The sequence below is a fragment of the Macrobrachium nipponense genome, chromosome 39 (genome assembly GCF_015104395.2).
Source record: "Macrobrachium nipponense isolate FS-2020 chromosome 39, ASM1510439v2, whole genome shotgun sequence".
NCBI classification, from domain to species: Eukaryota; Metazoa; Arthropoda; class Malacostraca; order Decapoda; family Palaemonidae; genus Macrobrachium; species Macrobrachium nipponense.
Window position 1 is genome coordinate 60,259,660 of NC_061099.1, and position 17,766 is coordinate 60,277,425.

General features: G+C 36.3%; 1 protein-coding gene across 1 annotated transcript in view; it reads left to right on the forward strand.

The window, feature by feature from the left end:
• LOC135210479 (uncharacterized) overlaps positions 1-17,550 on the forward strand; it is a 35,018-nt gene extending 17,468 nt beyond the window's left edge. Inside the window, exon 8 of the mRNA XM_064243370.1 lies at positions 17,395-17,550. Within this exon, the coding sequence (XP_064099440.1) occupies positions 17,395-17,550 (156 nt within the window). The remainder of the gene's footprint in view (positions 1-17,394) is intronic.
• Positions 17,551-17,766: the final 216 nt, after the last annotated feature.

Here is a 17,766-nt window from a genome sequence, read left to right on the forward strand (position 1 = left end):
TATGATTATAATATAATATATTATAGTATATATTATATATATAAATATATATATATATATAATATATATATATATATAATATATATACAATTATATATTAGATATATATATATATAATTATATATAATATATATATAATATATATATATTATAATATGTTTACAGGCAGGACCCTCCGGTTAAAACCGCAGCATCAGTTAACTGGCTATCTGGTTTTACGGCGCTTGTCTAGTGATGCTGTTACTGGATTTTCTGTGCCGATCTCTGGTTAACAGCGCCGATATTCGGTTACTGCGTCGATATTCAGTTAGCAGCACTGTTATGCAAGTTTTTAGTGCTGGTATCGCTGATATTGGCTAATGGCAGTTTTCGGTTGGCAGCATCAGTCTGGGAACGGAACGCCCCTGCCATTAACGAGGGCTTCTTGCTATATATACATATGTATATATATATATATATATATATATATATATATATATATATATATATCTATATATATATATATATATATATATATATATATATATATATATATATATATATATAGTATATATATATATATATATACACACACACACATATGTGTGTACAGTATATTGGAATTTATATATATATATATATATATATATATATATATATATATATATATATATATATAGTATATATATATATATATATATATATATAGTATATATATATATATATATATATGTGTGTGTGTGTGTGTGTGTGTGTTCGTAGATATATCTACATATATGTGTATGTAATGTGTATATAAAAAAGAAACATAATTATTTGCTTGCATGTAGCTATATATATTACTCATCGTTCAACATAAATCAACATTTTAGCTTTTTTGTTACAATGACTAGAAAATTTTGTACATATGTGTGGAGAATACTGATTTTTTAAAAAGGAGATTGTAGTTATTTCTTTTCTTTCAAACATACATTGTCAAATGCAATTGTCCATTGGCTTTTTATTACTTTCTTTTCAGTACTCGTTAACTTCCTATCGAGCTTAGGAGAGACTATGGAAACCAAGAGAGTATTGATTGTAGAATAATTAAAAGCCAGTCGTCAATTACAATTTACAATGTATTTTGGAAAGGAAACCATTCAAATTGTATATTTATATGCATATGGGTTACTGATCATTCAATAATGGGAAAGATATTTCAAAAGAAGTGGTATTTGATTTTCCCGTATTTCAGATTTAGTATATTGGAAAAAATTAATGTTTCTTTTGCACAAAATTCTTGATTCGTAATAATTTATATTTGAGTTTTTTTTTTTTAGAGAGAGAGAGAGAGAGAGAGAGAGAGAGAGAGAGAGAGAGAGAGAGAGAGTAATCTATGCTCATAGATTACTGACTGCATAACAAGGTATTATGTTTTTCTGACCAAACTGTAATAGGCTTTCCAATGTTTGATTCCTATAAAGATTAGTGTAATATTCTTACTTGAACTACGATAAGCCCCAGAACATCCCTATTTCGAAACATGTTTTACAGCCGTGATTAGATCACATGTAATATAGTAACACATCCTTAGAATAAGAGGCTCTTTTGGAAAAAATGCAACATATTGCCTTTGTATTTGGTCATTGGAAAATGGTACTGTGCTGGACTGGCACCCTGAGTTCACACTCTACCGGCAGATTGTTACTCCGTATAACACTGACTGCAATTTATACTAGAGACCTTATAGTCTCTGTTTATACTAAATTGATAGTAATTCAAGAGTGTTTATATGACAGTTTTGTTGTTAAACTTTATGTTTAGACTAGTGGTGAAAAAGGCTGGACCATTTAGGTTTACTCATTGAATGTTATCCATGCTGTAAAGGAAGTTGTACACCGTTCCAAAATATGTATCAGCCTATCTTTATTCCCAGTACTCTATAAGGCAGCGGCTAGGGAGGCTGGCCATCGTAGGGATTACTTATAGATTAGCATATAGCCCTGAAACTTGTACAGGTTGATCTTTTTTATGAGTACTTTATAGGGGAGTGGGATTATATATAGTAAAACATCCAGCTTTTATAGGTATTCAGGCATTACTGCAGTATCTACTGCCAAAGCAGAAGTATATCTGTAAAGACACAGTTCGTACAGTGCTATTAAGGGGAACACATTCCGTTTTACAGACAACTGCTAGACAAATTATTGCTTAGTGATGAAGCTGTTAGTAATGGTACGACTTACTTTGAAAGTGGTAGTCACGTAGGACGAGCCATCTGTGATTATGGTGACTGAGCGATCTTTTACAACGGACGCCTCAAGAACAGCCCTCACTGCTTCGGAGGCCTCTTCCATCAGTGTCATGCTGGCTGTATTAGGCGAAAATAGTTTTAAACATAAAATTATTAATTGCATATATACGCATATATATATATATTATATATGATATATATATATATATATATATATATATATATATATATATATATATATATACTATTTAATGTTAAACTGTTTCCCATAGCAAGAAGTAACACCGTAGACATAACGCAGCAGTCACCACCATATTCATACTTTAGCTGGTGAATCGTGAATGAACGAATCCTTTGTGACGAAAACACCTAAGCAGGACCGTTTTGAAAACCTACAGGGAAGGGTCATCAGTAACCCTTTGAATCTCCTTCATATTACTAAATTCGTCTGCGTCTTGCTCGAATTCTCATGTTCATATCATTACCTTTCCTTTCCTGTTAATCTTTTGCATCAGTTTCTATGTCTTCCTCTCTTCCTTCTTCCTAACATTTCTGGGCTAAATGAGTATCTTTTCGCCATCTCATGTTCCTCTATTCTTCCCACATTATCAAACCATCTCTGCGCGCACTGATCCATCATTTCACTCGCTCAACTCTTTACCACATCTGTGGATCTCCACATTTTTCACGAGTTCAGTGCTCAACCAGTCAGTCACTGCAGCTTCAGTTTTTTTTCGTGCATTTGCAGTCTTGATTCTCACTGTCAACCGAAGAAAAACAAAATCAAAACGGCACATTCTTCACAAAGACACCCTGGAGTCTATAGGCTCGTACTAACCTGTGAACCTTAGGAGTGCATCTGCTTCCTGAAGTAGGAATACAATCGCCAGGTAGATTTTCAACATACCTGAGAAAGAACGATAAGTGGGAATTAGTGCAAATATCGTAATGATCGTATAGAGTCAATATAATCAAGTGAAAGTGGATATTATTATAGTATTATTATTATCAAACACCTTTCAAATTTGATTATTTTACTGTAATTTAAACCTGGATACACCTTACGACTTAGAGGACAATGCATCGAAATAATGAAAACAGTATAACCTTCATGAGCGAGTGGAAGTTCTGAAAAAAACATTGACGTTACTGCATTATCCCTCCCACCCTACAAACAATATTTCCGTTCCACAGGTTAATAATAACCTTTCATATTTGTATAGTGTATAGATTCTCTTGGAGCGCAGATGCCAGTGCCCGAGACTAAATAAGACGTTAGAACTCTGCTATAGAATATTTTCACTTACTCGGGAAGTAAGCCTGAAAACTACTTTGTTGTTGTTGTTCTTGTTCTAGATGGGGGTTTAGGAAAGGTCTATGGAAGAGACTAAAAAGGTCTGAAAAAGTGTTACGTGTTGAACTAAAGACACAAGAATTTTAGGATAGGATGGTAATGATTTATTTATTAGAATGAAAATGTAAAAAAAATAAATAATGTGCATGTTACAGTAAAAATAATTTTTTTCTAATGAAATATAATGTATGTATTTTAATTTTCGTTTGTTAAACAAGGCTCTGTTTGACCATAGATTTTAGTGTGTTTTAATTTACGTTGAAAGTTTGGAATATAATGTTTACAACTTATGCGTAAGGGGAGATCTTGCATATGTTATGTTGCGAGTAAGCTGGAGGTCGGATCACGCCTTGTCTAGCTATCGTTATGGATACGTTTAATTTTACAAAATACAATATTGACTCTGGAAGTGAGCGCAGAGTTATTTATATTGCTGTTAGTACTGTTTTTAACTTGATTACACATCTGGCTCTCACTTATATAGTCCGTTTTAAAAGTTTTGTCAGAGGCTGAATCCTCAGGCGACCAAAGGTTTTATTGGATATTTGTTAAAGGACCAAAGTGACTATTGGTCTAGAAAGCTATGTCGTGCAAGCCATTCTTTTTTAAATGCTTTCGGTACCTTTCAGGTAATTTTTCCATTTTTTCTAGACTTAGGCTAAGTTAGGTTATGAAAAAAGGTTGAACAAAAACAATGTTTCAAGGAATCTTCTGTATTACGTGATTTCTTTAATTAACATTTTTTGATACATTACATGCAATGAAATAATTCGTGCCTCCTCTTTAATGATAAGCCTTCATACAAGGCATGAATGTCAAAATATGACGCGCTTCGGACAAAATGATTGGTTGGCTTTTCGATAAGAAGAAAATAGCAACAATTTACCCAAAACGTCTTGATTAGCACATGATGCCTGCTTGCTCTAAACGCCGAGAGAAATGCGTGCCTTACAAAAGGTGTTACACCTTCATGGGTGTTACAGGGAGTTTGTAATATAAAGCTGTTTCAAGATTTCTTAAAATGTCTCCTGAATTACAAAAGGAGTTACACTCACATGTTTTCGGACGAACTGCTCACATGTTTAATATAAAAAATTTTTAATTGCCACTGTCAACGTATTATTGTTCAAGTATTAGATTAATGCTGCTTACTTGCATCTTTATACCTACAGTTGTAATGCCGTTATTCATTATTATTGTGTTTAACACTCAATTTCCTGTGGAGAATATTTTATAGCTATGTGTCATATTTGTTCATTTTATCCCACATCTTTGGTTATAAGTTTCAATTCACTCTTCCGGTTGTCAATTACATTTCTGTCAGTGATGAATGTTCCACATTTATTTTTATATTTTTAAACATCCAGCTTTTAAATTAGCTGTCTCAGTAATGTTTTCCTTTCTTCCGTGCTCCTGTCACAAATATTCTTTTGAATTTTCTCACTACTCTTTCAATTTGTTTTTGGGCTTTTTTATTGTATGATATTAATGATTGAGGAAATTTTCACTTTCGTTCTTGATAGTGTTTCTAAGAAGTCAAGGCAGTGTTAATCTACTTACATTAATATGTCTAGCATCACAGCGAAGTTGAGTAATTATTTGATCGCAGATAAGGAAAAGATATTGTATAGAATATTACTTCAGACTTTACTTCATTTTCCGTATTTATGAAAAGTATATTGGGTGCAAGATGGGTATGGAATTTACGTTTCTTTTTATTATTTTTACTACATCTACAGCGAATGGCTTTGTGCTGATGTAAGACAGAGGCTTTTATCACATAAAAAAAAAGTAAAGAGCGGTGGTTATTTTGCAATGGTTGCTGTTTTTTCTTTTAGCTAATTTAGCTATTCAGAAAGCCTACTTCCATTTCCTTGAAGTTAATTTATGAGAAATGCTTCGCTTTTGATAACCGATGTATGAGCGCTTGTTGTCAGCAAACACATATGCTTGTAACCGACTGCTCACTGAATAAGGTGACGATATATTAACTAATATATCTATGCACTGACGTATATAGATATCTAATTAAGAGACCAAAACTTAGTATGGTGCCAGAGGGTGCAGAGAATGGTTGAGAACCATCTGCTGGCGATCACCATAGTCATAGTTATAAATAATGCGACTTCAGACATGCCGCGCACATCTCCGGTATCCCGTCAGATTTCCATTAGGAGAGCGATGATGACCGTCATTGGCAATCTTCGCTCGACTGTGGAGGTGGCCTTCTTCCTGCCAGCGTTTTGATCCACCTGTAAACGGAAGAGATGCTGAACCCCGTTCTCTTTGAGATGAAGGGCACTGACGCCCCTCGAAACCACAACCCTATCAGGTGCGCTCTTAAATTCAAGGCCTCGTCAACGGTGGACCGTTTCGTTGTCCCGTTCATCCTGAAATCGAAGGCGAAAATGTATCAGTGTTCTTTGAGAAATCTGGCGTTTGTGATTTCATGCACTTGTATTCTTAGAGGCGTTATAAAACAGTGACTACAGGTTGTAGACACTTCATCGCGGAGACTGGAATGCATTGTATCTTTAGAGGCGTTATAAAACAAGTGACTACAGGTTGTAGACACTTCATCGCGGAGACTGGAATGCTTGTTCATTTTTTGAATAAGTGCAAGAGTTGGAATACTTTGTAAAACAAAAAATCAACGAGGTACTTCCTTCAGAATCTTTCTTCGGTCAAAATTAATCAGCAGGTAGAAGGAGGTTCAAGAAGATTTCAATTATATATTAATAAACGGCCACGAAAATCATTTTGTCCTGTCAGATTTCCTTTATACGTAGGAAACTGAAATGGACGAGAAACGTAGAGATGCCTCGGGTGCTGTGGTCATGCAAACAAGGGCAAGATTACGATGTTATTGCAGTTAAAGCAAAAACTTTATCCGGAACTGATACATTATTAGACTTATAAAACACAAAAAGATTGAAAAATTCCGCGTTTTACAAGTAAAGGAAAAAAAAGGACTAATAAAACTCGTCGTTCCAAGATGTTTATCGAGACAATGCGAAACTTGAGACATTCAGAAAACTCATATATTCTTTGACCTTGTAAGTGTGTCCCCCTCTTCCGTGGATCAGGAAGATCTCACGAAAAGAAGCAGGGATCATATTTCAAAACTATGCGATAATTTATTTGATATAAGTCTTATCATGCAGATTTTGCGTTTTGCGAAGTATGAATATTATGCTGGCACTCATAAGCAGGGCCTTTTACACTTAACATAACTGCGCTGAGAGCATGAGTGATTGGTCTTAAGCAATTATTGTCGTGATGATATCCTTCCCACATTTTATGATCCATTTGGTCATACAGAGAGACTTTAGGACATTCTCTCTCTCTCTCTCTCTCTCTCTCTCTCTCTCTCTTTTTACGGAGAGAGTATCAGAAGATTCCCTGAGATGAACCGGCATGATTAGCATGAATTTTCTGACATTTTTTCCTATGAAAGAAACTAAATCTTGTCAATTTTCTGTTCTTTATAGGTCCTTAAGCCAATCTGCTAAATCTTGCTTCACAACTTTATTAGAACTTGATGTTGATTTGAGGTTGAAAATGTAGTTCTTTTGAATGCGTTTTGCCTTGTGAGAAAAGCAAAGAACGGCGCTCATTCTGTTTTGCTCTTCGTCAATATATCTATATATATATATATATATATAATATATATTATTAAATATATATTAATATATCTAATATAATATAATGTTATATAATATATACATATATTTGGTATATATATAATATATATATATATATCATATATATAATATAATATATTTATTTTTTTTTTTTTTCCATTTATTCGACTAGGATAGCTTGGTCACCAAAAATACCAGCCATGACTGGAATTTTGGTTTATTTAGATACAATTATATGAGGCTATGAGGTTTGAAAAATCTATTACTTTGTTTGTTCTCAGAGAGAGAGAGAAATATCTTTGCTTACAAGCCTTTCATCAAAATATAACTTTATTCTACAGAAGTGTCAGGTAGGAAAACACAATGTACTCAGGAAACATAAAAAAAATAAAAAGTATAATTGAAATAATAGGTTCAAACATAGCAAAGCATAGGTCTAAGAACTCATATAGCTAAATCAGTAATCCCAAGAAACATCGACTGGATGAAATCAAATGCTTTATTGAGGTACTTTGGAATGTCATAGGGGCTATTCATTTGTCGGAACCCGGACTTTTTCCGAGGACTAGATGTTAAGAACTCAGCTAAGAAATTATGGAACGTGAATTGAAAATGCACGCGTATTTCTATAGACGAAATCCATCATGTATCCATATATGGAGGGTTTCGTCCGTTTATCGTAATCATCCCTAACATTCTAATATGGTTACCGTGGTCATTTGTAGCAGCTACACATAATTTTACAAGCGCTCTTGTTCAATGGTAAGGCATTTTGGACGCAAGATGAATGTTTGTTCTCATATCTTCCGTTCCAACATTTCTCTTCAACACTGCCAATGAAGAAATGTTTTTTACAGCTCTTTTATCAAGAAAAAAAAGATTACTGCGATGTCGTTATGCCTTACAGTAAAAATTCTAGACAAAAAATTCAAAACTTAAGGATACAGATTCCTTAATGAAGACTGGGTCTAGTGAATCCCAAAATAAAAAACACGTAAATCATTAGCAAGTACATAGGGTGGTATTTAATGTATGTTAATCGTTCAATGTTTTTGGTTGAAATATATACAGATCATGAATCTACGAGAAAGATAGAGAGAAAGAATGACTTCACAGTGCCTTATATGTTTGTTTATGAACGTGACACAGGACAGATCTAGGAGTCTTTAGAAATAAAATAACCAATATTTCAAGAGCTGGGTAAGAGTACAACTGACACCGTAAATAACACCCATCAGTTGTTATCTTTAATTTCATTCTTCGCATGCAATTAGGTAAATTTTCTTGTTGCAGCCTGAAATTTTAGTAAACGCAATGGTGGATTTCGAACTTTCAGTTAAATTACGCATTATTTCCAGCATAATGCGCAAACAGACACGGTGATAAATGCTCTATCTTACGTAGATTATCATCGATATTGTTGGGGGAATCAGATATTATATGGAATGTACTGGTAAATGATCTTATTTGTTAAATAACTGTGCCGTACAAAATGTCCAACCCACAATCCTCTCACCCTTCAAGTTTTTCAGCCGACATTTTTGTTAAATAACTGTATTGTACAAATGTCCTACTCACAATCCTCTTACCTCTTAGTTTTCCAGCCGACTGAGCTTTCCCTCGTAAGGTAACGAACTGCCCGAGGCTGAGGCTCGAGAACCTGGAAATTTCGCGTTGCTTGTTTATGTATACGTTAGGTAAGCACGCGCATGCGCAGCTTAAAATAAAATCTGAGTCATGGATGTCTGGCCAGAGCTTCAGGTGCCTCACCACCGTTTGGAAGTGACGCGGGAGAAAAGTAGACGGGGGAGAAAACCGGTTAATTCTTCATGATGACGACATCCGTCAAGTGTCATTAGGTGGAATCCACCATCAAATTAGTGGCAAAAGTTTCGGCAACGCAAGACGAATATTCGGATTTCTTCCTCCTCCCCCTCATCGTGGGCTCTCTCCTTACCAACCGCTCGGCTCTCCCCCTACCCCCCTCCCCCCTTTTTTACCCTCTCCTTTCTCTCTCTCTCTCTCTCTCTCTCTCTCTCTCTCTCTCTCTCTCTCTCTGCGAAGTTTTTTTTCTTTAATGCTTTTATGCTGTGTTCTTCCGCCCTCTTTCCAACGTCGTGAGATTAGCGCTGTCATTCATTGTTTTGACCTTACATATGGTTGCCATTTTTATAAAAATTTCCACGTCTGTGTTTAGTATTTTCTAACTGTGTTAATTACGTTAACTTTGATTTTGGGTATAAATCCTTTGAGTATTTTTTTTATTCATATTTGGTATTTATGTGTATAGTTGTTATCTGTATGGGTCACTGAGAGGATGAAAATCTGAACTGGGGTCATTAGTTATACACTAGACCAGAAAAGAAGTCAAAAGTAAATTAGGAAAGACAAAAATGATGATTTGTTCCTTCTTGTTTTAACTCCAAGTAAGGACATCGTTCAATGCATTCCGTCATTATTAAATTTCTTTATCTTTATTTTTATGAACTATCGTGCATTGGTCGTAAGCTTCGTGTCTTTAATTTAGTTGGTAAATTGTACAACTTATTTTTATCTTCTTTATATACTGTGTATCAAGAATTCTGACTAAACATCTATGATGCATCATTATACTGTGACCGAAAATTATAAGTAAAAGGCTAAAGGACTGTATATGAGCGACTGTATTTTTCTAAAGACAAAAATGTTTCATATACATTACTGTGGCTTTTTCCTTATTGGTCTGACTAAGAGTTAAAATCCGTAAAGACTCCCACAAATATGTGATGAATGAATTTACTGAACCCATGAGATCACTAATATGTATGAAGTATCGAAGACAAACTAAGAGATGAAAGCTTTCACTAATCAGAATGTGATTGTGATGTGTTGGTGAAAGGTAACCATTGGAGACTAGAATTTGATCCAGTCATATGCAACCACAAGCTCAGTAAAGTAGATTTTAGGCTTTAAATTTTAATGTCTGTCATTCTCTCATAGAAAGACATACATAGAAATTAAATACATATTTAGTTCTAATAACAGTTTAGTGGAAAAGTTATAATATTTGTGAATTTCAGGCTAAGTGAATTTTCGTTATGCATGTTGCAACTCGCACACTTTTACCGAGATGTATTGAAAGAAGTCAGCTAAAAAAAGAAGGGAGTGAAAATTCAGGGACTGCAGACCCCATGGAACTGTTTTGAACCTGGGACATTTAGCCTAAATCCTTCCCCCACCCCCACCCCCGCCCCTCTCCCCAGACAACTTTTCCTGACTCCCACCCTACGTGACGCCCTTAGAGTTCAGTACCCTCGTACTTAAGTTCTTTTCTGTACTTTTCCAGAGATCAATCCTTCAATATAAGAAAGCACACTTACCGTGAGAACTTCTGTCCGTTTATTATAGATACCATCTGAATATTTCTTTGCATTCATGACGCACTATGAAAAAGGCAACAGGAATTTCTGTAAAGCTTGAGTTCGTCATGATATTCACAAATAAAGCTTTAGCGTATATACTTACTTATTCAGGGTTCTTTTATCATATATATATTTATCATGAGTTTACATCAATCGTTTTTGAATTGTGGCATATTTCACCTTTCGGATTTACGTCAGTGCGATGACGAATTGGAACACTTATTTTAACCTCAAAAATGTTCTTCCTTACCCTGTATTTCTTCTCTTATGGATTTCCCTCGAGTATACGACAATGCTATTATATATATATATATATATATATATATATATATATATATATATATATATATATAAATATGTATATATATATATATATATAGAATATATATATATATATATACACACACATATATATATATATATATATATATATATATGTATATATATATATATATATATATATATATATATATATATATATATATATATGTATATATATATATATATATATATATATATATATATATATATATATATATATATCTAATGTCTTATCGCTTGGGCTGCATAGACTTTTTTGTTTTTTCCTTACGGCTGTTATCCAGTAAGTAATGTTTTTGGTTCCTCTCATCTCCCTTGGATTATCGTATAGAGGTTCTTGTCTTGTCTAGAGAGATGATTCAAACAGGCTAGTTGAACAAGTTAACAACTTTATTCTGTAACTCCATACTAGGAGATGAGCTCGGTCGACGACCGATATGTTTGAGATTTGGCGTGGAACTGCCATTCTAAAGCATCGCGTCGATAGCGGAACATTAGCTATCTCAGCAATTCATATAAAAACACATACGTAGTCTGCCGGCTCGGAAGTTACAAAGTTTCCGGCGTAGGTTAACAGGTCAACCGCTTCCCATGGAAGTTGTTGTGCAAAGTTATCATAACATAAAATGTTTGACAAAGCTGTGAGCTAGATCAGGCTACTGCAGACAGTGCATAGCGTAATCTAAGGTCTGCTTTGGTCACGTAGAACCCTCCTAATGCCATGACCCCGAGGTCACTGGTTTATATATATATTGTAATTCTTACATTAGGCTCGGTCTGCTACCTATTCAAGCCTTGAATAACAAAAAAAAAATTACTTTACACATTGTTCATAGGAGCGTGCTCGTAACATACTAAGTGATTAAATGCACAAAAAGGTTCTGTTACATACCACCCTTGTTGACATATTCATAAACAAAGATAAATGCATGGAAAATATAGATCCATGTTTGGTAATAATAATGATTATGTACCCAAAAATAATAAAATGGTAAAAATCAAAACATGTATACATGATTATATGATAACATGTAACCTGATTAAGAATAATGGTTACTAAATAATGATTATAGCATGATCATGGATAATTGTTAAAGAGTACTTGACACTCTTTATAATAGATAAATATAATTGTATAATAGTATAACAATGTAATTCTGCAGAAATTCAATATACAGGGCTGATATTTTATTAGGTGCCCGAAAAATACCTTTAGGAATATATTAATGTATAATATTGGGCTATAATGATTTATTAGGCGCCCTGGAGATACTTTAACTGTTTCAAATGCAAAGGCGTGAGTCTTTCTTGTCCCCTACATTTTTGCCAGCATACGGACCGCTTTTCACACACAACACAATTCCAGACAATTCCCTAGGCACGAACTGAAATGGCCAGGTCAGGCGGCCCTAAACGCAAACGACTTGAGTTTAACGGGTACGTCATCCAGACGGGCCAGTACGTTCCCTTGGAGATCCTTCTGTTTACGCCTCAGCCTACGCCAGCAAAGATGGTTGACGGCGATAACCAATAATGGCCGTCACCAACTGGCAAACAACGGGCTGAGCAGAATGTAGTAGCGAAGATGTTTCTCCACCTGCATAAGTCGATGAACCGCGTGTGTAGCATTCTAGCCAGTTTGCGTCAGACGATGAGCTACTCGCGCGTTGTATGGGAGAGGTAGTGATGGGATGATTGTTGTAGCCCACGTGTAGTTCGCGAAATACGCCTTCTCACGTATTATCGTGTTGACCCCTCTGACGGTATAAATTTTTGTAGATGTCCCCGTACAACCCATCGGCTGCTACGAAGATAGGGGCATGGGCGGTGGATGTGTCCGGACACACGACGTCGAATCCGGCCTTATCATAACGGATCCAGGAACCATTATTCATCCTGTAATTGAATTATTACCGAAAAAGGGATAAAGTTTCCCACCCCAGACAAACCTTCGCTTGTATGAGAGAGAGAGCCGTTTAGCACTATGTCTAACTCACATGAATCCGCTGATATAGGATAGAATTCAAAAGAGTCAGCTGTACAAATTTTATTATTCATGGCTTCTGAACAGTGAGTGAGTTTATCTAAGTCTTTAATGACTGTAAATGATTTCTTATCAGAAGAAATCAGTACATGCCCTGTTAAATTGGATATTACTGGATTTGAGTTATTCGTCATAAAAGTAGGAAACGGTGCTATTTTGTATGATTACCAAGCATCGGAAGAATCAAAAGGAATCGTGATCATAATTCTATAATTTTGTTTGTTATTCAACTGCGGTGTGTTGCGGGTTTTCCTCGTCACGGATCTACACAGGATATTTTCCTGTAGGATATAATTCTGCTGCTTATACTTTAGGTATTCTTTTTCCTTCGGATTTCCGTTTAACGCAATGATGATTTTTTCTATTTGCGGATCTTTTCTTTGTTCCGTCTGTAATAGTTCAGCACTCCAGCCCAGATCTTCCTGTTCGGATATAGTTTTAACAACGGGCATGGAGGTTGAGATATCTATTAATTCAGCTAATGGCTCGGTACAAGATGAAGAGGGGTTGCGTGATAATGCGTCAGCAATGATATTTGCTTTCCCAGGTAAATACCCGATCCTCGCGCCAAAGTCCTGAATGATCATGTGCCACCGAGTTCGCTTGGGGCTGTGACTAAAGCCTTTAAAGAAGTCGGTTAGGGGCTTATGATCTGTGAGAACTTTGACGGGATAACCGTATATTATGAACTTAAAGTGCACGAGTGAATTAACAATAGCGAGCCCTTCCTTGTCTATTACTGCATATTTTACTTTCGGAAGGTCTCAGTTACGTGAATAAAAGCTATAGGGAGGGAAAAACTGTCTATCATATTGTTGAAGCAATACCCCACCTACTCCTAGGTCTGAGGCGTCTGTTGCTATGAAAAATTCCTTATTGAAGTCAGGAAAACAAAGATTTTCAAGATAGGAGAACTACACAGTTCATCTTTCAATTTATCGAACGCCTGTTGATGAATTTCAGACCATACGAAATCTACGCCCTTTTTTATAAGATCGGTTAGGGGAGCGGCTATGATTGAGTAATTGCGGATAAAGCGGCGATAGTATCCGCTGCACCCCTAAAAATTGCTGTATTCCCTTGACGTAATAGGTATCGGAAAGTTACGGATAGCCGACACCTTATCGTGGACGACTTTAAGACCTTCACTAGAAACCGTGAAACCTAGATAGACTAGTTCTGTTTTAAAAAATTCACACTTACTTATCTTTACCCTTAAATTATGCTGCCTTAACCTTTGTAACACTAACTCCAATTTACGTAAATGTTCTTCTAATGTTGAAAAGATTACTAAGTCATCCATGTAGGCATGTAGGATATCTCCCAACAAGTCTCCAAACACGACGTTTATCATACGAGTAAAAGTTATAGGAGCACAACGTAAACCAAAAGCATACGCAAAAATTCATAATGTCCCCTGGCTGTGCTGAAGGCAGTGTATGGATACTCTCTTGTTCCATCGGAATCTGATGAAATCCTTTTAGTAAGTCTAGGCTTGTGAAATATTTATTCTGGCCTAGTAAAGATAGGATATCATCGGTACAATGGTACTGGGAATCTGTCAGGGATTGTTTCTTCATTTAAACGACGAAAATCTACGCATATCCGCCAAGTTCGATCTTTTTTCGGTACTACTATTAACGGAAAATTAATAAGGGCTGTTTGATTTCCTAATGACTCCTTCCTTTAACATTTTACCTACTTCCTCTGTTATCTCATTCTGAAATTTCATAGGAAGTCGGTACGAAGGTACATAGATTACTTTCTGTTTGTCCTTGAGCCTGATTTGATGCTCTATGACATCCGTTTTTCCTAAGGTTCCATCCGTAGTGGAAAAAACATCATGATATTTAGTTAACAGATTCAAAATTTCTGCTGAATTTCTTCTTCTTGAATATCTTTATTGATTTTGTTCTTTATAGATTGCAAAAGGGTTTCATCCGCGACTGATTGAGCGTGATTTATCTCAGCTACGGTAAGAATGCGATGTTTATAAACCTTCGGCATCCAAGATATGTTGATTTTGTGGATTACTAAAGTGGTATTCAAATGATTACAGACTTCGATATTACATTGCTGTTGTGAGCCGACTGTATAAACGGCTTGTGTGACGGATAATCCGCGTGTTTTCAGAGTTTCGGAAGGATTAATGTTTCAGATCCTGGCAAGGTTCTTTTTACACGCACTAATAGATATTTGAAGTTACGTTAGGTTCGAGAGTTTGCGTGCAAGCTGATAGTACGGGTGAGCGAGAGTTCTGTTGGGTTGCCTGTATTATTTCTTGGTTCATGAGAACAGGTGATTGGTTCCGTAATGTAAGTGACAACTCTGTCTGTCTCTTTATTATCTAAAACAGATTTTAGGGTATTAGAAGACCTATAGAATTTCCCTTTGATATACACGCCGTGTTTTGCAGGTGCTAAGATAATATTTTGAGTGCCCATAGACGGGTATCCGATAATTACTGCGGATACATATTAATGTTTTGTACAACGACAAAGGTTATCGGCTAACGTGCGCTTACCGACCTTGTACTGTACATGAGTTACGCCCACAACATTTTAATTCATTATTCCCAATGCCTTAGAGCCTTATTCCGGACTTTTCTATAGGGAAATTTGAAAGAGTAAATGATGAGGTCCTTAAATCCATTATATTACGTGGACTACCAGAATCAAAAGAACAAAGTGAATGACTTATGGTCCAAATTTACTGCATGTAAGGTGGTCGCAACTCGTTTTTGACTTAATAATTGCATGAATTTGTTGCAAATCTACGGGAACCTGCACAGATTTTTTGATTCGGCCGTGTGTTTCATAGGAAAATCAATTGTCTCACAATGATCTGATAAATGATTAAACTGATTATTTGATACAAAAGATGTTGATATTGATGGACCCAACATCGCCCTCTCCCCCCTTGGAGTGAACTACGTGGTATTTGTTTTGTTTATCACACCCTGAAAATTCGCTTGCCCTGCGAGTTCTGGCTAGACGGCCCAGGAACAGAGGTACCTGAAGCACGAATTTGTTTTGTTTCTGCTGTTGTGCAGAATTTCCGTTTGGTTGTTTCTTCTTATAGTACTGAGGACCCTTCTTTTTATTTGCACTAGCAACTGGTTGCGCGTTTTGTAGCGTTTGGCTGTTGATTCCTCGAGTAGCAACGGTTATATGATGAGTTGAACTATTGTGTATTGAACAAAACGCGTCCGACAGTCTGAAATCATGTGACCTGGTCGTTTACAGTTATAACAAACCATCCTCCCTGCAACTTGATTATTATTATGTACCACATTTACTTGTTTGTGGCTTGTTCTCATTTTGCAAAAACTTGAATGAGCGAAGGATCTAGGTCGGTACATTTAGACATGTGTTTTTTTGATTTGTTATACACATCTAATTCCGTACTGTCGGGCTGAATTTTTTATCAAAACACCGTACTAACGCTTCAGGCAACATTACAGTGATAGACGTAACGGTAGATCAAAACGGATAAAATCTTTCACTTTGATTTTAGCACCCGCAACCACCCGGAGTTACATTAAAACTATCCTGATATTCATTTAGCCGGTCGGCAATTAGCGCCGCCGCTCGCCAACACTTGAGCTGAGTCATGGAGGCTTGGTTAAGGATATTTCTCAATGCCAATACTACATCTAAAGCCTCTTCACACCCCATACACGGCACGTAAACCTATTTTTGAACTCGTCCCATGTAAGCGCTTCTTGAAAGAAAGCCCCCCTTAGATACGCACTGCGTCGCCTTTCGCAAAGTCTACGAAGCTCTTGGCCTCCTGTAATTGTACTGCTGGGTCTGTGATGATTTTGCTTTTTTGCATTTAAATGACGTCTACAGATGAGATCCATGCCTCAACATTTGAGGCAGGAACCCATTGACCCGACCTTGAAAAGGGACTATCGCTGACCTCGCGCTAACCGAGAGTCACCACGTTGGGGTTGCCAGCCGGAGTGGTTGCCATTTCGGCTTTCACTTTTTTCTATCACTTCTATTCCTTGCAATCCTATCAAAATATCTATAAGAGTACACTCGACCACTACGTAAACGCATAAGCAAAGTACTGTATAAGTGTGTTATAATAATAGGAAAATCCCCCAACCCCCAAAAGATACAAAAATACAGATAATATGATAAAATATTATACGGAGAATTCCTGCAAGAAATGGTTAATGACAACGAGAAAAGAAAAAATATTAATCTGCGGGCGAGAACCTCGTAGTTGAAGATAAGTTCTGTAATGAAGGAAGATTAATATGGCGAACAACTCACCCCCAGAATACTGGACGATCGACTCTTGATGAACAACACTTCACTGAGGAAAAGACCTGAATAGAAAAAATAAAATGGTACTTAGCTCCAGATTATATTGCGAAGGATTGTTGACATGGGATGACGTCACAGTTCCTGTCCACGTCTTGCGTCGGAAGTCGTGATGACGTCACGCCTTCTCTCGGTGCCCGATGCTCTGGGAAGGCCAAGATTGATGACGTCACAGCCTCCGTCCTTGCACTACTGCGTATAGCTGTCCACTCTGCGTCCTTGCTCGTGAACGGGTGATGTTCCCTGTGTTTGTTTTCTTCTTTCCGTCGATGTTCGATCCGCCCCGCCCCCCTCGTCCGTGTAGATTTTTTTTCTCGAAGATCAGTGATAACTGTTGCTCAAACGGTCAGTGTTAAATGCTTGTATTCCTCTCGATGAAGGGACATAGTTGCGTCTTCATAAACTGTTGCGTTGATTGAAGATCCCGTTTCCTCTGTTTCGTTTTGATGAAGG